The sequence below is a fragment of the Phyllostomus hastatus genome, unplaced genomic scaffold, assembly GCF_019186645.2.
Source record: "Phyllostomus hastatus isolate PE091 unplaced genomic scaffold, TTU_PhHast_1.1 phas_scaffold_200, whole genome shotgun sequence".
NCBI lineage: Eukaryota > Metazoa > Chordata > Mammalia > Chiroptera > Phyllostomidae > Phyllostomus > Phyllostomus hastatus.
The window spans coordinates 2,611,417-2,635,831 of record NW_025334016.1 but is presented as its reverse complement, the minus strand read 5'-3'; the positions used below and the strand labels follow the sequence as shown (position 1 = coordinate 2,635,831).

Sequence of the window (24,415 nt, the reverse complement as noted above, 5' to 3'; positions counted from 1 at the left end):
AAAAAACAGATCATTGGTGAAGTGCAATAAAGCGAAGATAAAATGAGGTGTGCCTGTATTCTGAGCCTTGAGATTTGTTTCAAGTTTGCAATTTGTAGATAAGATGGAACAGGGATTGCCCATAACACCAGTAGAATTTTTAGTTACATAAATAGTTCCAAAACTACAATTTTTTTAAACAAGAATTCTTTTTTTAAAGATTTTATTTATTTATTTTTAGAGAGGGAAGGGAGGGAGAAAAGGAGATAGAGAAACATCAATGTGCAGTTGCTGGGGTCCGTGACCTGCAACCCAGGCATGTGCCCTGACTGGGAATCGAACCTGTGATGTTTTGGTTCGCAGCCCGCGCTCAATCCACTGAGCTATGCCGGCCAGGCCAAAACTACAATTTTTGCTGAAAATGGCAGGAGCAGGAGGGACCAAAACACACAAAATATTCAAAACTTAGGCAAAAATATTCTCATTTTTGTGATTATGTGAAGAAGCAGACCATACAAGAGACATATATGTCATTTCACCCTCTTAGTTACATGAACAAGTACAGGAAAAAGAGGAAAGGGTATCAGATAGATAAGCCATAGAATCTACGAGTGTGGAGGAAAAGGATCAATCCATCTAGAATTCCTTTTCTCTTCTGGTGCTGCTTACTTCTCCCTAGTTAATGTGTTAATTGTTTTCACTTATACCTCCAGACCATCCTTTATATCACAAACCTGGGGAAATACATAAGTCAGAATATAGAATTTGATTTTTAAAAATCCATTAGCTGTTATTCTAAAATTCCCTTGGCTGTGACACCAGTAAAAGCTTCCTGTACTCCTAGTAACCCACCCCTCCTCTGGCTTCAATGCCCACAATAGGATCTGAAAGGGACCAAGTAGGAGAGGATCCTCCTTGCTCCTTAGATCTTAGCCTCAAAAATATTTTATTTTGAATCATCCAACTTTCTGATCCTTACTCTTTTTCTTCTTATCTCACATCTAAAACCCTCGCTGCAGTAATTTTCTGACATCATTTAGACCTCAAATGCAAGAACCCTATCGCTTTTTCACGGTTCATCAGTTTTTACCTCCTTTAGGATCCATGATCTACTTACACAATCCCTTCCCTGAAAATGCCTTCAAATCCCATGATCTTCTCTTCCTCAGTTAAAATCACCTGGGAAAAATCCCACACCCAGTTAATCCTACTCTCCTGCACGTCATTCCAAGAGGTGAATGAGGCTGGAGCCCAGGGCCTTTATAATTGGTTTCACTTTGAAATTACAACCACAAAGCCCAGTTGAGCTGCCTGTAGTCCTACCGTAAAGGGTAGGCAAAAGAACGTTTACAGCTCAGTCACTCTGTTCCTTGGGATAGTTGTCTATCTGGCCCTTTTACTTAATTTCTAGGACTCAAATTCACTGCCATGTCCTCTGAAGAAGGGAAGCTCTTTGTTGGAGGGCTCAACTTCAACACTGATGAGCAAACTCTGGAAGATCACTTCAGCAGCTTCAGAGCAATTTCTGAATCGTCGTCAATTACTGGTCATTGTCAAGGACTCAGAGACTCAGTGATCCTGGGGTTTTGGCTTTACTACCTTCACCAGTCCAGAGCATGCCTCAGATGCCATTAGAGTCATGAATGGAGAGTCTCTGGATGATCACCAAATCCATGTGAACCATGCAGGCAAATCAGCCTGTGGAACCAGAGTGTGTCCTTTTCGGGCCCGTGGGCATGGTTGCAGCTACTCTAGAGGTGGTGAGTACCATGGCTATGGGAATGGCTGGTATGAGAGTCAATTTGGAAGATATGGATATGGAAGGTTCAGAGACTATGGTGACAACCAAGGTGGTTATGATCACTACTCAGGAGGAAATTACAGAGACATTTATGACAACTGAGGTGAAGCATGCATACTTTATGTAGATACACAAGGAATAAAACTTCTGATCCAGGACCATTGTATTTATAAAGAGTTTTGGAGCTGCACTGAAACATCTATTTCTGAATTGAGCTCCCAAGGTAGCTTGTTAAAGACCTTTTAGAAAGTTCCATGTGCTTTTATTTTTATTTTTTCACCCTTTAAAGACAAATTCTGGGGTATTTAGTTTGGGGTGTCAGGATTGGTTCTGAAAAAAAGAAAAGTTTGACCAGACTTTTTTCCCAGAAATAATGTACATCTAGGGACATTTTTAAAACTTACGCAGTGTTTACCATGGTTAGGAAGCAATTTTCAAATATAACTACAAGCAATTAAGAACATGATTACTTAGAGGTGGTATTTTTTATTGAAGATCACTGCCCTGATATAGAGACATTTCTTAAATACTTGTGAATGACATATATTTTTAATACTGAAAACAATATTCTGCTGTGTTTTCATGTGACATTTAGGATGTCCTTCATGGAGCTGATTGAAAAGATGAAACCTGGAAAACAAAAAAACAAAAAGTAGGTTTATGATTGTTTGTATAGAAAAATATATAATACAAGAATAAATAATAATACAGGAGTGAACTCTATCTTGTGTAGTTACCATTTTAAACCTACTTTTTCCCTTCTCTTATTTTCCTTATTAATTCCTTTCCTCACTCTGAGAAGACACATTGATACCTTTCAGGTAATTTCCAATTTCTAATCTAACTTTCAAGTTTTCATCTAACTCGTTTACATCATTCAAATGATTGCTTAAACATTTCTGCTGAGGAGCTTTCTCTCATTACCTCATCTAAAATAGACTCTCTCCAGTCACATTTTGCTTAAGTCATCTTTGCAACACTTAAAATTACCCGATGTCACATACACACATGTACGTATACATACACATATACACACGAATATATAGTATTTGCATATTGGCTGCTTTCTCCCACTAGACTGTAAGCTCCACAGAGACAAGGAAATTTTCCTGTTCACCCTCATTTAACACAATATTGACATTTTGTGCAAAATATTTTTGGGGGGGCTGTTGTGTGCATTGCAGAATGTTTAGCAGCCTCTGTGGCTTTTACTCATTATATGCACCCACCTTTAGCTATGGCCATCAAAAGCATCTCCAGACATTGCCAAATGTCCCCAAGGGCTAGGAGGGGGCAAAATCACCCCTGATTGAGAACCACTGCTCTAACAGAATGTCTGGCACATAGTGTGTGCTAAGTAAACATTTGTTGACTAAATGAAGGAATGACCAAACCATAGGTCACCAAAGAAAACCCAAGAAGTAATACGATGTTTTGTTCAAACTTCCAGCAGAAATATATTTAAATCTTACCAAAAAACTGCACTTACCTCGTTTTAATCATATCTAGGGAGGGGGGAAGATTTTGCATCAAGGGCTCTTATCCATGACTGTATGTTATAATCACATGGAGGAAGCTTTTTGAAAACTACTGATGCTGGGTCCCTCTCCAGAATAATTAAATCAGAATCTCAAGAGACACCATCTAACATAGATTTATTTTATTACGGTAACACTGGTTAATAACATTGTATAATTTTAGGCATAAAACATTATAATTTGATATCTGTATACACACTACACATGCGAACCAAAACCACAATGAGACAGCATACTTTTTTTAAAAAAAAACCTCCTCCTGTGATTCTGATTTGCAGTGAGGGTTCAAATCCTGTTCTTTTCAATTCTTGAGAGTCTAATGTCATAGCATACCAATTCTCATGGATAAGACATTTCTCCTCACACATCTATATTAGTGATCAGTGCCTTCAAAATGGGAGAAAGCATACCTCAGCATAGTAACTTCCCATACCATTTATATCTTCTATTCCCTGCCCCATTGTTAATCCATGTTCATCCCAAGTAAAGCAATTTAAAAAGTAGCATTTTACTATTGATAATTAGTTCTGATAATTAGAAATGTATTATCTTGTAATTTTCTTTTGTAAGAATGGCTTGATTTATGGAAGAAAACTCATTGTGTCATACTGGGACTAGATATTACAAAGGCCTTGAAATAGTACATTGTGAAAGTCTTGACTATGTGTGGCTTCACATACCAGAAACAAAAGGATTATACAGGGTGGGGAAAATGTAGGTTTATAGTTTTTAGTATGTGAAACAGAGTTTATTCTTGTATCATTTTATTAATTATTGTATTATCGTCCATATGAACAACTGTAAACCTATCTTTGCCCCACCCTTATACAAGCAGATGCCCAAAACAGAACTTACAGGGAGGCAATATTGGAATTACAAATTGGAGAGTACCATCAGTATTTACATAAGATGATGGTCTACTATTGAGAACATTAATAACTGTAATTGGAAGTGTATTATTCAAATACACTAGTCCCCCCTTTTCTATGGGGAATGTATTCCAAGGCCCTCAGTGGATCCCTGAAACCATGGATAGTAACAAACCTTTTTATAAATTAGGCACAGTAAGAGATTAACAATAAACTAATAATAAAATAGAACAATTATAACAATGTACTGTAACAAAAGTTACATGAATGTGGTCTCTCTCTCTCTCTGTCTCTCTGTCTCTCACACACACACACGTACATACACACCACATAACCAAGATGACTACTAAGTCAGGTAGCTGGACAACGGGTTGATTTACTTCCTGGGCAGGATGGAGTAAATCAGCTCAAGATTTGATCATACTATTCAGAACAACACACAATTTAAAATTTGTTGCTTATTTCTGGAATTTTCAGCTTAATACATTTGGACCATGGTTGACCACAAGTAGATGAAACCTCAGAAAGTGAAAACATGGATAAAGGGGGGTTACTATATACAAAGTTTTTCATTCCCAAAGTGGTATATTGTAACTTGAATATTGAACTCTGGTTCTCATCAATGAATAGTTCTGAAGTGAAATAAATATTTTCTAATTCTGGGAAAGGTTTCTTATGGAAGTATGTGTTTATCTATGATTTGAAATTGAAGGACTGTTAGCTACATAACAAATAGGCATATTATCTATCACCATATTGCAATCATTGTTCATGGAAATAATGCTAATTAAATTCCCCATGCAAGATAATCTAGTTCCTATAATGTTCCATTTGTACTTCAAAAGAATATATACTCTGCAGTTGTTATGTTCAGATTTCTACAGATGTCAATTAGATAAAAATGTGTTCATAATGTTGTTCAAATATCATATATCCTTTCTGATGTATGTTTTTTCCAGCTTCTTATATCACCTATTGTGAGAGTGGTATTAATTTCTCACATACGGTTATGAATTTATCTATTTCACCTTTTAATTCTATTAATTTTCACTTTTCAAATTTTGAGACAATTTGTTAAACTGCATTCAAATATAAAATTATTGTGTCTGCCTCATGAATTGACTCTTTTTTCATTATGAAATGTCTCCTTTCTTCTAGTAACGCTTTTTTGCCTTAGAGCCTACTTTATCTGGTGTCAATGTATATATGCTAGCTTTGGATAATGTTGAATGCTATATATTTTTTTTTTACTTTCTGTATCTCTGACAATTTCTATGTGTTTCTTGTAAACAGCATACAAGTGGCTTATATTTTGTTCTGTCTGTGGTCTTTTAAATGCAGCATATGACCCACTTATATTTACCATAATTATATGTTTGGGTTAAAAATATATTATCTTACTATTTCATACCTATTTTTATCATTTATACTGTTATTTTTTCTCTTTTTACTTGCCTCTTTTTGAGTTGACGGTTTTTATTATTTTACTTCCCCACTCAATTACTTCAGTAGCTATACATTTTTTAAACTTTTCTGTTATTGCTTACCATATACGAAATGCATCTTGACATACCATAATATAACTTCATACTTTTAACCCACTTCCTTGACAATGAAAGGACCTTTAAACACCATCTCAACTTATCTTCCTCTCAACTTATACTGTTATCTTGTATTTTAATTTGATATATATATATTAAATTTCATAAGACATTGTCAACATTGTTTTATAGAGTTGATAATCATTAAATTGATGCACAAATTTACTCCTTTAATTACCTTTCATGTTCTTCTATATTGCCCAAATTCATATCTAGGATTATTTGCCTTTTGCCAAAAGAATAGATTTTTGTATTTTTTGAAGTGTACTTCTGCTCATGACTAATTTTCTCAGTTGTTTCCTTTAAATTTTTATTTCATCTTCATTTTTGAAGGTTATGTTTGCTGGGTATACATTCTAAGTTCACAGAACTTTCCTTCAGTATTTTGAAGGTATCAAAATACATTGTCTGAAGACAAATAATTTGTTTTTGGATTTCTGCTGTTTCTGTGTGGAGTCAGATGTCAGTCTTCTTGTTTGAATTTTGAAGGTAATTTGTCTTCTTTGGGGGATCCTACATTATAATTCTTCTCTTTCTTTTGATTTTCAGCCATTTTACTTTGATGTGCCAAAATAAGATTTTTATTTTATTCTTTATGCTTAGGGAATCTTAGAGATTCTTGAATCTGTACCTTGAGATCTGTGCTAGGTGTCCTCCCCCTCTCCACATCCATGCTCCACCTCACTCTCTAGCTTGGGATGCTGACCCCAGGATTGGATTACAAAATCTCCAATGTCCTCTGGTTTCCAGTTGGGTTTAGCTAGTGAGGAACGTCAGAAGGAGAGAGAAGAGGTCAGGGTGAATATTTCTCTGGTTTCTTTTGTGGAAGGCACCTTGTGTTTGATGTATCCCTCCACAAAAGGTCACTGTTTCTTCAAAAGTGGCCTTCTCTACATAATTGTTTAAGCTCCACTTCCTCTCAAACTTCTGGGCCTAGAAGTGGTGACAACTCCTGTGTTGCTTGCTCAGTTTCTTGTGATATCACTTGCCATTCACCTGTCCACATCTTTGTAATTAGTCCCTTTGTAAATAAGCCTCCTTTGATTTATGCCAATTTGAATGTGCAATCTGCTTATCTGGGCAACTGGACTGATATAGTAACTAGTACCAGATGTAGCCTGTGATATTTAATTTTATGTCAACTTGACTAGGTCATGGTGCCTTGATATTTGATCAAACATTATTTTGAATGTTTCTCTGAGGGTATTTTTGGATGCAATGTACATTTAAATCAGTGGACTTTGAGTAAATCAGGCTGCCTCCATAATGTAGGTGGGGGTAATCTAATCAGTTGAAAGCCTGACTAGAACCAAAGGCTGATCTCCCTCAAGCAAAAGGGAATTTTCCAGCAGATGGCCTGTTGACTTCATCTGCAGCATGGGTTCTTCCTGGGTCTACAATAAACTGCCTTTGGACTTATACTGCATCTCTTTCCCATGTCTTCAGCCTTCTCGTCTTCCTCATTAGATCTTGGGCTCACTAAGCCTCCACAATTGTGTGAGCCAATTCTTTCAAATAAAACTCTTTCTCTCTATATATATGTACTCACCCTATTGGTTCTGTTTATTTGAAGAATCCTCACTAATACAGGGTATTAAGTAAACTCTCAGAAAGTAGATCCTGAAATGTAACTCTGGGGCTCAGTCTTTCATATACTCAAGAGACATAATAATAATCTTCTTGCTGAGAAGCAATGGGGCATGAGTAATTCCTGGCATGAAGTAACATCATGATTCCTCACATATCACCAGAGGATGAAATGCAGGTGGAAGGCAAGGCATTGGAGATCAAGTGGCTATAGCAATTGGTCTCAATGGTAATGAAAGGGTCAACAGAGATTGTAGAGTCACCTAGCATTTTATAATAACTTTAGAAAGCACAGATAGAGAAAAATATAAATTAAGAGCTGTGAATAAAAATTAAGAACATGTGTTAAAAATTAGAAGGCCTCCATGGTGGGTTTGAAGGAATCCTTTATTTCCTATAATTGTACAACATTACATTAATCCATTGCATTGGTGACATTACATTAGCAATCACAAGGTCCTTATACATTTAATAAGTGAGCAGTTTAAAATGTGTTCCTTGACATTTAAAGGTGACTTATCAGCTATTGTATCATTCTAATGTAAGAACAAGTTGTTCATAGAACCACTTGAAACCAAAAACATTAGCCATGATCAGTGTCCTTCAATAGGAAATGATGGATTTAAAAGTGAGAGAGGATCAAGTAACATAAAATAGCTATAATAGTTCCTGCTTCTGTATCTGGTCAAGAGGATGAATGTTGAGGGACAAAAGAAATATATTGTATCAGGTTCTTGAACTATTCCTTATGTATATTCTACACCCACCTCTGCAACACATACCATTGTAAATAAATCCTTAATGAACTATTACATTTTTAGGGTTCTACATGCTTCCTGTAGAGACCATGATCAATAAAATTCTTTCATTATTTTTGGAAAGTCTTCAGCTATTATTTCATCAGAAATTGCTCCTGTCCATTCTCTCTCATCTCCTCCTGGAACTCAAATTATGTGCATTAGACATTCTCAAGGTATTCATTTTTCCTCTATGCTTTCTCACATATTTTACTATGACCTATTTTAAACTTTTCTAATTAAACCTTCAGCTTTGTCTAAAATACTATAGAGCCCATTATTTAAGTTTTTAATTTTGGTTATTGTATTTTCCACATCTAAAAATTCCATTTGGATATTTTTTATAACTTCGAGTTCTTTCCAGTTCTCAGCTTTGTGTCCTTGAATACATTAAGCATAGTTCTTTAAAGTTTATTTATCATAATTCCACCAACTAGAATCCTAGTTGGGCTATTCTCATTGTCTGCGTTTTATGGTAATGTTGTTTTGTCTTTTTATATGCTAGTTATATTTCACTGTGCATCCTATGGTGTATGTGAATAATTATATATCTAACCTGAGGCCTGGGATGATATATTCTTCCTCCAGAAAGACTTTATATTTGCTTATAGAGGTTGACTAGAAGCATTAGCAATGCCAGATCACCTTAAGTCACTTTCAAGGATTGAAGCAATTTAAAATTGAGTTTCAGTTCCTGCAAGATCTAGGTCTGTTGTTCCTGTACATTGGAGGGTGTGATCCTTTGAGTTTCAACACAATGTATGATTTTTACTGGGGACCTTCTCCTCAGTAGGCCATGAATCTGCATTTGCTTACAACTACATGAAAAGTTGTCCCAAATGCCCTGATCATGCTTTTAGGTCTCATTCTTTTCTAGGATTTTAGATCCAGAATTTCTCCCACATCGTTAAAACTCCAATTACTTTGAGCAAATTTGTATTATATTTTGTACAACCTTCCTAAATGTCAATGAAAAGCTTGGTTCTAATGCAGAAGTTTTAAATATAATTTGAATGATTTTTAAAATGGCTGTAAATGTGTTATGAGTTACTTGTATGAAGAACACTTCTCAACAATAGAATCTATTAATATTTGTAGGAAAAATACATTAAAAACTCTCAAATGGGAGTTGTTTATAACTATTTAAGTATAAATCCAGATGTAAAATGTTATGCTCAAGAAAGAAGAATTGAGAGCCTCATTAAAGCATTTGGAAGATTTTGCCTTGGCTGATGTGGCTCAGTGGACTGTGTGCCAGCCTGTGAACCAAAGGCCTGCCAGTTGGATTCCCAGTTGGGGCACATGCCTGGGTTGTGGGCCAGGTCCCCGGTAGAGAGTGCTTGAGAGACAACCACACATTGATGTTTCTCTACCTCTCTACCTCCCTCCCTACCTCTCTAAAAATGAATAAATAAAATCTTTTTTTAAGAAAACCTCTGTAAGACTTTATTTGGAAGTTTTTATAAATTCAATTTTAACATCTATTCTATTTTATTTTTACTTATAATTATATAGTCTGAAGAAGATATTTTTAACCAAAGATATGCCCAAAGCCCCTCTAGTTTACCTCACTGTACCATGTAAATATTTTCATCTTTTGCATATGGACCACAGCATCAAAAAGGTGGGAAGGTCTGTCCAACAACAATTGTTTCCCTTCCCCTTTTCCTTTGTAGCAGAACTCATTTTTCACTATAGAAGATGAAAATGCCAAACATATGTTTTCCCAATAGGTTTTGCCAAGGGAGAAATCAGGTGGCCCAATCTTGGCCAATGGAACCTGAGAAGATTCCTGGCTACTTGAAGGAAAGATATGATTTCCTATGAAAAACTGATCAACCCAAGTGAATGTTCATGTTCCTCATTGGATGTGATACCTTCATTCCTTTTGAACCTAGGACTGTTGTAGCCATGTATAAGCTTGAGACTAAGCATTGCCAAGGAATGTAGGCAGTTTCTACAAGCTGAAAAAGGCAAGGGAATGGATTCTTCTCTAGAATCTCTGGGAGGATCACGGTTCTACAGACCCATTTAAGATTTCTGACCTCTATCACTGTGAAATAAGTTTGTACTTCTTTAAGCCATTAATTCTACGGTAATTTGTGATAGCAGAAATAGGAAAGTAATAGAGTTGTTAAGAATTTGAGTGTTGCTATATCAGATTACTTGAGGTTAAATCCTTCCTCTACTACTCACTACATATCTAACCTTGGGCAAATTACTTATATTTTCATCTTGAAAAGTAGGATGACAGTAACAGAACCAAACCTGCTGGGTTGTTATAGATTTCAATGAGGAAATCTTTAGAATCATCTGGAAGTTAGTAATTTTTGAATAAACATAACCACTGTTCTGCTAAAAAGTATAATTTGATTCAGATATTTATACCTTATATCCTATGAATCAAATTTTTCTTTTTACATAGTCATTGAGGAGGAGAGGTATAGGAACATCCACTTTAGGACTTATGCATATGGCATCTCATTTGACCCTTACAACCAACCATGAAATAGGTATAATTTTAAGATTTCTTATGAGAAAGCAGGCTGTGGGGAAGTTTTTTCCAAATAAATAGCTAGCATGTGGACAAATGAAAGCGACTTATTTACCACTGCATTACTACACTTTTTTGTTGGATGGTGATGAACAACTATGTGCAAATAACCACAGCAATGGGTACTCAAACAATAATGCAGAATTTAGAGTCACTGACACCAGGTCACACCACCTGACCCACTCTGGCACAATTCTGTTCTTTTTTGGTTTTTGTTTTGTAATTGTTCAGTTACAGTTGCCCTGCCTTTTCCGTTGCTATTCCCTGCAATTCTCAGTTCTTTAACACCCATCCCTTGTTTCCAGAAAGGTCAGAGGTCGGAAACAGCCACGAGAAGCCTCAGAACGCCTGAGCTGTGACGGTGCTGCCAAGAATGCGGCGCTGCTGACACACAAAGATGGGTGTTACGTAGGGACCTCCTTGGGACAAAAACCCGGGCGTTGTCTCCCTGGAGCCCAGTGCGCTGCCGCCGCGGAAAACGACCGCCCGTAGCTCCGCCCCCGGGAGAATCGGCGCCACAATGGAGGAGTACCAGCGCCACTGCGACGAGGTACCGCCCCTCGGCCGCCTGCTAGTTATTCTCGCCCCCCACCCCGCTCCTCTGTTCCTCTGCGTGGGGTCTCTGCCCCGGGGTACCCTGGCGCTGGGCAGCCCCAGCAGTTGGCGTGCAGTGTCCTCCGAGCTTGGGTCTTCTCCTCCAGGCCAGAAATCCACCCCGCCCGTCCCTGTCCCTGTCCCCCTAGCCTGAAACCCAGAGGGTGGGCTGAGTGTCCGGGGTGGCAGGGCCGGCTGATAGCGATTGGGAGTCGGCAGTAGGGTTGCGGCCAAAGGGTAGAAGGCCTGACTCGGGATGCGTGGGGTAGGGATGGGGTGACGGCCACTGCCCGTCTGCACACAGGCCTTGGAAACTGGTCTTCCCGAATGCTGCCTCTTTCCTTTAACGTCCCCAACATAGGTACCGTAGCCCTACCCCTGTGAACAAGGCCCTAGTTGTAGAGCCCTTCCAGCTTCCTGTCACTCTCTCGTGGGTGGGCTGAAAGGAAGTGCTTTATGCAATTTGACCCCTTGCTTACTGACTCAGACGTCCTGAAACCTCACCAAAACACCATCATGTGGGTTGTTATCTTCCTGTTACTGATGGGGACTCTGACTTTCATGCTGACTTGCCCAAAGTTAAAACTGTCAGGAATGACAGTCACTCCATTTGAACCCAGGCCTCAGACCTCACAACTCTTCCTTCACATTAACCACTAGGAGGCTGAGGCCTATTGCATCCCAGCATATCCTGTGACAGGCCTGCAAAGGCAAAAGAGGCAAAGACATTTTCTGTCCAATGGTAACCACAGGTGAATGGAACAGTGAAAAAGATAGGCACGTAGTGGAGAGGCAGCATAAAATATTATTGGATCTCTGGAAGGGGTTTCTTCTGGTCCATCCATCTTTAGGGTGTGGGCTTCTGTAGAAGCTAAAGCCACATTCAATTAGCTCTGTGACACAGTTAACACACATATTTACAGATCAGTGGTAAATTATTCTTATTTTAGAAATTCAACCACAAGTATTTCATCCTCAGGTATATCCCCTAAGTGCTAGTCTCCTGACTCCTAAGCGGGTTCTGTAGGGCATTACTTCCTACTTATATTTAAAAAGAGATAAAATTACATGTATCATCATGACCACCCTATACATCCTCATTTGGCAACCTTCCAAATCAAAGTGAAATGGACATCCTTTAATTTGTAGACAACTTTGGAAAATAGATGAGGAATTTACTTTAAGGCAAAATGAACATTTTAATAGGGTCAAGGTTTGTGAGTTGTTTTTGTAATATTGCTAAAAATTTAGGGTATTTTTATTTATTAGGAAATTTTGTGGTGTAATTGAGGTGAGAATTACATCTATATTCAAGGTCATACTGTCAGAATTGTTTTTTGAATCAATTTTAAGTTGGATAGTGGGATTTGAAAAATGCTGGTGTCACAAAGCACCTAAAAACCTTTCCATGGAAATGAATCATGTATTAACCTGAAGTATTTTGATGTAGATTTCAATCTTATTACATATGTAATAGGTGCTAGTAGAGAATAGCCTAGTTCTCTACTCAGGGACACACACTTGGATGTCATTAATAGGTGCTTTTAACTTCGGACTCTATCACGTCACTCCAAAGGTAAGACTAAGTTGACAGACATGTTATATAGTATCAAAGGTCATTACTTTAGAATGAACAAGTATTTCCATGATCTTTAATTCAGGAAAGCCACATTTTTGCCTAGCATAAGTGAATAACAACATTGAAGTAATCTAGTAAGCATTCTGTTCTCATGCACCACCTCATTTTCACTTCACTTCAGCCATCTCCTATATACCTGATGACACATGTTTATACCCACCTCCTGCTGTTACCTGTGTACTACACTGCAATGATTCTTAGTCTAGGGTGTTCATCACAATCATCAGTAAGACACTTAAAAAAATTTAGTTGCTTCGGTTCTGCCCCAGACCAAAGTAATTAAAATCTCCAGGGAGGTAGGTAGGGAAAGCATTATGTCATGTTAAGTGTTCAAAGTATGATTAGCAGCTTTAGTACACTGGATGCCCCTTGTCACTATGGTCTCCTGTCACTAACAGGTCAGCCTAGTGGATTCTGTTTACCACCAATAAATGGAAGGCTTTGCTAAAAGCAGCCTTATGGTATGTTTTCCCCCTTTAGGTTGGCTTCAATGCAGAGGAAGCCCACAATATTGTTAAAGAGGTAAGTTACACAACTTGTTTGTTTTGAAGGCTGCTGCATTGATTGCAATTTTAAGAAGATGTGTTTTGACTTTCAGTGCAAAGTTAGAGACTTTAGTATTAAAACAACATTTTTAATACTTGTTTGCTAACACTTTATAGGGGTGCTTCTATGTTTTGTTTTATGCTGCCAGGCACCCTGGGCTTACTCTGAAAATGATGTTTAAGTATGAGTCTAGAAAATTAGTTTGCTGTTTTCTAAAATTAATGCTCTGTCTTCAGAACAAAATAATTTTTATCCTAGTAAGCCAAATATTATTTTAAATACTAATATTACAGATATATAATCTACATATAGACAACATATAATCTATATATAGTCCCTATATTGTGAGATTATATATAGATATATATATATAAATTTATACATTTATATGTATCCTATAAGAAATAAGAGACTGTAGAAATATCTGCCTTTGGTCATTATATGTTTTTATAGACCACTAGAATTGGAAAAAATATCACAACATCTTTTAGACACTGGTATAATGGTAAATCAAAATCTTAAGAATAACATTTCAAACATCAAATCTGGCCCTCCCGTTAAGCAAATAGACAGGTAGTTCTCTTTGGGAATCAATTCTGGTAGAGGAATTAAGTCCAGTGGCATCTGCACTATGGGTAAGGTATTTTTGAACACTTAATAGTCCTGAGTCATTTTTAACTGTGCCAATTCCTAGACAAAAATGAGCTGGCCCAGAAATCAGGCTTGTTTTGTGGGTATGGCTGTTGGGGCCTGTATCCTAGCTGACCCTCCCTGCCTTCAGTGTAAGCACTGAGGACCTCATCAGCCTATCCTGAGTCAGCGCCTCACCTGCCTGACTGTTCTGGAGCACAAGTTCATTCAGAATTCAACCAGAAAGGGCCATGTATAACCAGGATCAGCTTAAGGCCGAGACAGGCACCTGAAAATCCTGCCATATTTTTTATCTATTTTTTATGTATGTATTTTATTGATTATGCTATTACAGTTGTCCCATTTCCCCCCTTCACTCCCCTTCCCCCTGTATACCCCTCCCACCCACATTCCTCCCCTTTAGTTCATGTCCATGTGTCATTCTCATGAATTCTTTAGCTTTTACATTTCCCATACTATTCTTGCCCTCCCCTGTCTATTTTCTACCTACCATCTATGCTACTTATGCTCTGTACCTTTTCCCCTCTCTCCTCCTCCCATTTCCTTGTTGCTGTCCCTCCATGTGATCTCCATTTCTGTGGTTCTGTTCTTGTTCTAGTTGTTTGCTTAGTTTGCTTTTGTTTTAGGTGTGGTTGTTAATAACTTTGAGTTTGCTGTCTTTTTACTGTTCACATTTTTTATCTTCTTTTTCTTAGATAAGTCCCTTTAACATTTCATATAATAAGGGCTTGGTGAGGATGAACTCCTTTAACCTGACCTTATCTGAGAAGCACTTTATCTGCCCTTTCATTCTAAATGAAAGCTTTTCTGGATAGAGCAATCTTGGATGTAGGTCCTTGCCTTTCATGACTTGGAATACTTCTTTCCAGCCTCTTCTTGCCTGTAAGGTCTGTTTTGAGAAATCAGCTGACAGTCTGATGGGAACTCCTTTGTAGGTTACTGTTCCTTATCTTTTGCTGCTTCTAGAATTCTCTCCTTCATTTTAATCTTGGGTAATGTAATTATGATGTGCCTTGGTGTGTTCCTCCTTGGGTCCAACTTCTTTGGGACTCTCTGCGCTTCCTGGACTTCCTGGAAGTCTATTTTCTTTACCATATTGGGGAAGTTATCCCTTATTATTTGTTCAAATAACTTTTCCACTTGTTGTTCTTCCTCTTCTCCTTCTGGTACCCCTATAATTCGGATGTTGGAACATTTCAAGATGTCCTGGAGGTTCCTAAGCCTCTCCTCATTTTTTTGAATTCTTCTTTTTCCATTCTTTTCTGATTGTATGTTTTTTTCTTCCTTCTGGTCCAGTCCATTGATTTGAGACCCAGTTTTCTTGCCATCACTATTGGTTCCCTGTGCATTTTTCTTCATTTCACTTAGTGTAGCCTTCATATTTTCATTTAATTTGAAACCAAAATCAACCAATTCTGTGAGCATCCTGATCACCAGTGCTTTGAACTGTGCATCTGATAGGTTGACTATCTCTTAGTCACTTAAAAGTATTGGGTCTGGATCTTTGATTTATTCTTCCTTTTGAGCCTGGTCTGGTCACACCTGTTACATATGGGAACGGAGCCTTAGTTGTTCACCCAGGCAGGGCAACTCAGTTGCTGGGTTGTGACACTGTATGTGGGGCGGGGTTAGAGAGGGAACAATGGCTCTTGCTCCATTCTCCACTGGATTTCAGTCCCCTCTGCTGCTTCTCACCAGCAAATTGGGCCCTTCTGGTGCTGGTTCCCATGTGGGTGGGCTTGTGTATGTTCTAGGACCCTGTGGTCTCTCCAATGAACCCTCCTGCGAGGCTGGGAGTTTCTCCTGGCACCTCAAACTCCACAAGTGTTTCCAATCAGTGCTTTTAGGCTTTATTTCCTGGCGCTGGGGCCCTGGGTTGTGCAGTCTGTCTCACTGCCTGTTTTCACCTGGTTTATCTGCGCATAAATGTGTGACTGCGGACAGCCAGCTGGCTCGTGTGCCTCTGTGGGTCTGCTCATTGCCTCCCCGCGCCCATGCCCAGAGTCTGCGTTCAGGGTCTGCTAGCCACCCCTGTACCCTGTGCACCTGGGTCTGCCAGCCACCACTTTTTCCTGTGGACCCCTCTCCGCTAGCCACTGACTTCGCCCTTCTTACCAGGCTGGATGAATGGTTGTCAGGGCTTCCTCACAGTTCAATTTTCTATCTGTTCTGGTTTTTTTTTCTACATTTTTATTGTCCTTAATTTTGGTTGTGCGAGGAGACACAGTGTATCCACCTACACCTCCATCTTGGCCAGAAGTCCTGCCATATTTTAGTAGTTCAGGAATATGGATTAGAACTATGTAGCTCAGGAATACTTAACTTTTAAAACAGAATGCAAATGTTTTCAATACCTTGACAGTACAAAAGCAAAATGAGGGCAACTGGGAGGTGGAAGAGAGGGTGGAGGTCATGGGAAGGGCAAGAATAATAACAACCTCATTTTCAAAGTGTCCATGCTGAATCGAACATGGAGAAAAGGATGCTGGGTTATATGAGGAGCCTTTTAAATAGACCTTCTTTACTCACATTTTGAGCTAAATGCAAAGACCAAAGAGTCACTAGAAAGAGAATATTACCTTTATTATTGGGTAAGACTGGGTTGGAGTTTGGAGCTTGTTTTGCTAACTCCCTATCTGTTCAGCTCAGACCTTGGAAGAGACATCCAAGGGAAAGACTGAGCAGAGAGAAATGCTTAGTCAGGCTGGTGCCTTTCATTGGTCTGAGTGGAGAGGGAAGGAGAAACCAAATAGTTAATTCCAAGGCATTTGGGAGATTGGCTCACTGAAATGAGAATGGTGGAACAACGCTGATCACTCACCAATCAAGTAGCTCACTCCACCTCCATGGGGAGTAATAATAGGTGTGATAAGAGGCCAGGAATGTTAAGGAAATGTCCTGTGTGTGGAAGGAAATTCAAGGAATGGAAAAGAAACATGCTCCTAATGGTTAAATATATTGAAGTAAAAATATTGAATTCACTATATTGAGGGAAGTGGGGAGGAAGGTGGCAGGTTATCTGATGGAACTAAATTTTCATCTCACATAGGAGGATCTCTAGGGATGTTATTAATAAACCATAAATCAAGAAGTGATGGTATAAATATTATTTTGAAATGTGAAAGTAGTCCTTAGCAGAAATAAAAACAGTTGTACACTGATGACATTTCCTTTAGGAAATGGAGCTGGGGATGGGAAAGGGTGGAGAGGGGATTCTTGTTTTTTACGGTTTTTTAAAAACATGTGCATGTGTTACTTTTATGTTTTATTAAATGAAAAAAAAAGCATGGTTCTTAAACTGGGATACACATTCTGAGTGGTGGCTAGGTGGGGCTACGAGCTACTGGGTGCATTTTTGAGTGTCAGTTTAACACTTGCAAGAGGGAGGGAGTTAAGTAATATAAATAGTTTAATGAAAAACACTAATAAAAAACTCTGATACATTATGGAATCAACAGCAGGCTTCACTTGAAGTTTTTATCAGAAATAAAATACTCTAAACATTCAGTTTTGCTCCAGGTGACTTTTAGCTTCATGTCTATCCTCTTCCCTCTTCCTGTCTTCCTATGAACCAGCTCTTTGCTACTGGGGCATTGGAAAGACCTGAGAGAGGACTATTTTAGAAGATTTTATTACTTTAGATGAAAAACTTTAGATGAAAAGTTTTACACAGTTTCAGCAGGTATTTGTTTTCCTTATCTCTTTCTGATCTCCTTATTTTCTTTCCTTAGATTTCCTGCTCTGAGTCTCTATGCTAATGTTTTCCCTCTGAGGTCTTATAGCCACTCACTTAGTGATATGCATGTATTTTATTTACTGCCAGTAACAGAATTAGCCCCCAAATAAATTCTCAGAGAAAAAGTGAGTTACAAATGGAATTAACATGGAACATAATCTAAAGTAGATTTGATTTAGGATGCCCAGAGAGTATATCCAAGACAATATTAACTTCACCAACAAACATTTACTGAGTGCTCGCTGCACCCCACTTCCTGAGTTTGGCTCTGGGAATACAGACAGGTTAAGGACCTCATTATCTAGTGGGCCTCCTAGTTAATGCTAATTAAGAAGACTAAATGTTAATTAATAGTAATTAACAGGGCTACTTACAGTGGAAATCCAGAGCCTTGTGATGTTTTCTGTGGTTTAGATAACCCAAAACAAAAAACGAGTGAGTACTCTGAGTTCCCATTCAGGAAAGGCAGTCTAGGGAGAGCAGGTTTGCCCAAGGTCATCAGCTTGTGGATGGTAAAGACAGAATTAAAACCCTTTGGTCCTGACCTTTTGGCCACTGGCCCTCCTAACTCTGTCATGTTATTGAATAGTCTAGGAAAAAATTTGAGCCCTGTTCTTTTCTTCAGCTCCTGTAAATTCAACTTTTATTTCTATATTACATTATTGGTGAAGATTTTATGCTGTCCAGCTTAACATTTCATATTAATTTGTGTCTTTATGAATTTTACTACAATCGTAGTAAATGAAAGCCACATATGTGCATGTGCTCCTGTGTGTGTTATGTGCATGTGTGATTAAAATGAATTCTATAAAGGAATTGAATGAGTGCTTTACTATCCAGGCTCTATCACTCAAATATAAAATAACAGCAGCATAACAAGTCAAATAAAGTGAAATATTGTATGATCTCACTTATATGTGGAATTTTAAAAAGTTGAACTCAGAAACAGAGAATATAATCCCAAGGGCTGAGGGGAATGGGGAAATGTAGATCAAGGGGTACAAACTTCCAGTTATAAGGTGAATAATTTCTGGAGATGTAATGTACAGCATGATAACTGCAGTTAACAACACCATATTGTGTGCTTGAAAGTTGCTGAAAGTGCTTCTTAATTGTTCTTAACATACATGCAAAAATGATAACTGTGAGAAGATGGGTATGTTATTTCCCCTTATCATAGTAATTATTTCCCAATATACACATGTATCAAATCTTCACATTGTACACCTTAAACTGGCATGATGTTACATGCCAATTATATCTCAATAAAACTGAAAAAATAAAATAAGCAGCAATAATGCTAATGATGATGCTGATATCTAACATGATTTATTGTGCTTACTCTGTGGCAGTCACTGTGTTTGAGAACATGGCATTCATTATCTCCCTTCATTCTCACAGCAACCTAATAAGATGAGCCTCACATATTTCTAAGCACTAAGAAAATAGGGATTTCACCCTTTTAAAATCTCTACCCCCATAATCTTTTTATGACATAACTTATCACCCTTGATTAGTCTTCCTTGGGTTACAGAATTATTACCTTTTTTGCTAGATGAAGTTCTTTACAACAAAGGCCATGCCATATTTATCTTTATGTGATCCATAGTATCTTGTAAGGAGAGAGAATGCATGTAGAAATGCTTGGAAAATTCTTAAACAAGTAGGGATACTGCTTAATACTTTACCAGATACATATTTTCTAAGGTGCTTTATTGGAGTATAAATGCATTTTGTGTTTTGAAGACATTTTGGCTGCAATTCATGTGTAATTTGTTTAACTGTCCTCTGTCTTTTAGTGTATAGATGGGGTTTTGGGGGGTGAAGATTATGACCATACCAACATCAACCAATGGACTGCAAGCATAGTGGAACAATCCTTAGCACATTTGGTTAAGTTGGGAAAAGCTTATAAATATATTGGTAAGTATCAGTGTCCTTCCTCAGAAGTTCACTCACCTTTGTCCTTGTGATTTACTCTCAATTTAGAGAATATAAATGAATTATAGACACTGTCATTGGATACTAATAGGGTATAAAGGACCTCTGACTCATTCATCCAAAAATAACTTATGATAGTACCTAAAAGATGGAGATCTTTTGCTATCGAAAAGCAGTTTGAGCTCCTGCCAACCATCTATTTTCCCTTGGTAGCATCACTGTGTACATTTACCTCAGTTATCCTTTTCCACCGAAACCTACTGAGCACCAATATCTTCCTTTCAGTAGCCCCATGCCTCCTTACATGTAGGACTCTGAAATGCCACACAATAATTGCTTGTAAAGTGGAATATTTTCTTTGACTAAATTATGTACATAATTTGACCCAGCATTTTCTTGCACTGTAATCATCAATGGTTATATCAGTGGACAATGAGTAGTCTGGATCCAGGGGGCACAAATTCATGGTGGTAGATAATCAGGATGAGGGACTTCTTAATTTTTTTTCAGTCTATTTGTTAAATGCTTTGTTTTATGTTATTTTTATACCTTTTAAAGCTCTGAACTCAAACACTTTGAATCTTGGGTACCTTTTCCTCTGTTTGTAAGTATCCTCACTCTGTAACTTTATTTTTAGTGACCTGTGCAGTGGTGCAGAGGAGTGCTTATGGCTTTCACACAGCCAATTCCTGCTTTTGGGATACCACATCTGATGGTAAGAGACTTTATGCCGATTCAAACAGAATCCAACTTCTAGCAAGGTCAGACAGTATACTTATTATCAAATGCTTATTTATCTCTAATTAAAGTCTGAAAAGACTTTATCAACAGAATTGCTGTGTACCTAACTGTAACTAACAAGTATGCCTTCAGACAAATATGAAATGTGAAGATTTAATAGATTACAGGAAATAAGATACTAAAACCTATGAAAATGCATCTATCATTCTCTGGTAATTTCGATGTTTTTGCTGGCATTTCAAAGTCCTTTTGTGTGTGTGTGTGTGTGTGTGTTTTCAGGTACCTGTACCGTAAGATGGGAGAACCGAACCATGAACTGCATCGTCAATGTTTTTGCCATTGCTATTGTCCTGTGACAGACTAAAAATGTTTGGCCAAAGCCATTATCTTAAGAATTTGTCAGTGTATCCTTTCTAAAAAGAATAAGTTACTTGTTAATATGCTAGATGACAAGTGTGCAATATGCTTCAAAACTATCAACAAAAACTGAATATTATAAGCAAGCAATCTCATAGTAAGTTGGCAGAATAGTTCATATTTTGTATATACAGAAGCATTTCATTATAGGAAAAAAACTTAATGTCTGCAAAAAAAAAAAAAAAGCAAATACACAACCGTGGCATAACATGAAAACATAAGCTTATATTTATACCAGCTTTTGTCTTAGATTATGTTAACTAAGGAGATAGGTAAATCCATTCAGATAATAAAATTCTCTTTCAGTTTCAGAGAGTTAACATGGATAAATACATGAACAAAAAACACTGCAAGGATAAATCTAGAGAAAATAATGGTTAGCTAGCACTTCTTAATTTTGTATGCCTTCTCCTCAGTTTTACATATGACTTAGTAAAAAGTAATTGTTTATTTTTTCCTCTCAATTAATATCACAATAGCAACCACTATTGTTTACATTTTCTGAGAACTGTTAAAACAGTTTTTAAAATTTTAAGATCTTGAATTGACATTTGAGGCCGAATTAAGTCTGGTAACCTTGAATTCCCTTTAAACAAAATGAGTTACAGTGTATGTTGAGAAGTATCTGACTAACAGTTGCCTTATAATTCACACATTCCATGTATAACAAACATTACTGAATGCCTGTTATGAGCATATTTCTCTGTTAGTCATTATAGTTACCAATCTGCTGCTCAAACTCTAAGTTTCTTTCTGCACCTGTTCAGTTGGATGATTAACATTTATGTTTGGAAGGGGAAAAAAAGTCATTTTACAAGAGAGAGGAAAAGTGAATTTTGTCACCCATGTAGAAGTAAGCAAAGTGAAAAGCACTTGTTGCTGACAGAGTATCATAGCTGTAATTTTAAAAATTGCTCCTAACAAGCAAAAAATGCACAAAATATGCAGCTCTTAGTTAAAGGCCTTATTTGCAGTGTAATTGTACAACTAGTAAATTTTATCATTGCTTTAGTTACAACCATCTGTAAATAATTTTAAATAGTTATGTGAGGTTCAAATTAATTGGAATGAAGTATAAATTAAAACTATACAATCATTAGCAGGTCATTGAAAATCTCAGGGCTTATGAAATGTATTTAAGTGTATTTAAAAAATAAAAGGTGAAAAATTAAGGTACACAGCTGGCCACTAAATACAAAGTCAATCTGCTATTTAACCTTAAAAACAAAATCAAGTTTGCATAACACTAATACAAATAGGGAATGGAACCATGATTCATTGAATTTGGGAGGAAAGAAAAGCTTGATATCAATACTGACTATATTAAGATAGTATTCTTGTAGGAATACTATGTGCATGTTTGATATTTTGCTAAGTAACAATAATTGTTCAATGTTTAAGAAGAATATTAAGAAAATATAACAGTAGAGTTTAATGCAGTGAACTACATTTTTGGCCTGTGGGAAATTCTCACAGTCATTACCTTCATGTTAGTTTATGCAGTTGGCTTTTGTGCCCTTGAAGATTACAATAGTGACCAAAATATCTGTGCAATTAAGACTTGTTTTGATTATTGTTATTGAAGCCTGATCTTAAAAGAATAATAATCAAAAATACCTCGTGAACTTGCTATCTGCTCTGTTTCTAGTTATAGTATAATAAAGATTATCTTCCTATGATGTACTTTTGCTTCTGGATGATCATTGAATAGTTAAAGAAATGGCATTGTGCTTACTCCAAAAAATTTTAAATACAGGGAATGAGAAAGAGAAATGAATGTCAGAGCCATAGATACGTTGTACAGGATAAATACTATTAAAATAGCAACATGAATCCAAGATTCACCATTACAACATAATTAATAGCTTCTATTTTATGTCCTTTATTTTATGATTTTAACACAAAATTTCATTTTTAAATAGTCAGTGTAAAATATATTCTGTAGCTATTTATTCACTTTTAATGACTATTTTTGGCAAGGAATTGTGTCCTGTTTGTCAACTTGCAATTGAGTTGTGTTTCTTTTAAATTAATGACTTGACGTATATCAAATTAGGGTATTCAATACAAGTACTAACTTAGATGTTTGTAAGCTGTAATTTTATATTTGTAAAGTACCAGTGTATTGCCCTAAATGATGGCAACATCTCATTACATTTTCTTTAGTAAGAAGTATTTTTGCTCTTCTTTCCAAGTTGGGTGTTATCTAATTATAAGTCACTGAAAGGATTTGCACCACCTACATTCATCATCACTTTTTAAAAGTAATCCTATGATGCCTCAGATTATATTTTCAAAGTTTGAGTGAAAAAAAAAACCTGTCTGCCCTTGATAACGGCTTTTTAAAAGTGAGAGAAACATGTGTGACATTCTATGGCAAAGAAACTGTGTCTTTCATACAGCAAACACCAAAGCAAAGTTTGAGAGATGAATTAAGAATTTTACTCCATATGCTAGAATCTCCCCAAAGGGAATTGTTTTATAACCCAGAAAGTGGGGCTATATCTGTGGCTTAAGAGACTTGTAGTTTCAATGTCTAGTAACTCAGTAATACTGACCTTTGTGTGTTTATTAAGTTCCCTATAAAAGGATCCTAGCATTCAGCCCTTACAAGATTTAGATGGCCACCATCAATATATGTACATTAATTTTAGTGATCCAGGAAATTCTAGCCCACCTCATTTAATTGCAAGCCCTGTATTTCTCACTGTGGTCCCACTCCATGTCATTCCTTGCCATCCTTGGATATATGTGGGTTATATGGACAATGCAGACCTCATTAGAAATGGCCTCTAATTGCTTCATGAAGAGTATCTCTTCCCAAAATGCTCTCGAAGGATGTTAGGGACAAAGCTAGAACTTTGTACAGGCACTGGCAGCACCATTGATATGGTATGTTTCTTCCTACAGGACACAAAATGTGGGTAGCTACCCATTCTGGGACCTTTTAAAGGTGAAGGCCATATGGGGAAGTTTCTTTGCAGCTATGCCTAAGCAGACCAGGGAATTTGATGCCTGAATTTACCCAGTACTATAAATTCTTTTTTTTTTCATTCCAAAATACATACTTTTTATTTTACTGAATGCTGCATCTTTTTAGATACATTTTAAGTATGCCAGCTTCCAACTTGAGATACTTCAATCTGGGTTTCTCAGGGCAGAGTTTTATATCAGGCAGTATTATTACTTAATGAAAGTTCTTTCTCAACTCATTTCCATTCCCTATGATGCCTTATGGAGAAAATCTCCATAAGAAATTTATGAAATTTATTTCATTGTGGCATATACTGGCTGACCTTTCCTTAACCTTTAACTTTATAGGCTAGGAATTTGGAATAAACTGCATGAGCTAACAAAGGGTTAATGCTCATGCAGAATAGTACCCAAAATAATTAGGATTAGAATAATGGTTTGTTAATAATGA

At 37.1% G+C, this 24,415-nt stretch overlaps 1 protein-coding gene and 1 pseudogene across 1 annotated transcript; both read left to right on the top strand.

The window, feature by feature from the left end:
- Positions 1–1,382: 1,382 nt before the first annotated feature.
- Positions 1,383–1,882, top strand: LOC123832816 (annotated as a pseudogene).
- Positions 1,883–11,131: 9,249 nt separating this feature from the next.
- Positions 11,132–22,670, top strand: DYNLT3 (dynein light chain Tctex-type 3). The gene is made up of 5 exons (XM_045860481.1): positions 11,132–11,276; positions 13,440–13,481; positions 19,692–19,815; positions 20,471–20,548; positions 20,854–22,670. Exons 1-5 carry the CDS (start codon positions 11,247–11,249, stop codon positions 20,928–20,930), a joined length of 351 nt encoding a protein of 116 aa, XP_045716437.1. The 5' UTR covers positions 11,132–11,246; the 3' UTR covers positions 20,931–22,670.
- Positions 22,671–24,415: the final 1,745 nt, after the last annotated feature.

Excerpts from the sequence above, each read along its gene's own strand:
- DYNLT3 (XM_045860481.1), top strand. The coding sequence starts at position 11,247 with ATGGAGGAGTACCAGCGCCACTGCGACGAG. Across the intron at positions 11,277-13,439 it reads ACCAGCGCCACTGCGACGAG|GTTGGCTTCAATGCAGAGGA; the intron begins GTACCGCCCCTC and ends TTCCCCCTTTAG. Across the intron at positions 19,816-20,470 it reads AAAAGCTTATAAATATATTG|TGACCTGTGCAGTGGTGCAG; the intron begins GTAAGTATCAGT and ends CTTTATTTTTAG.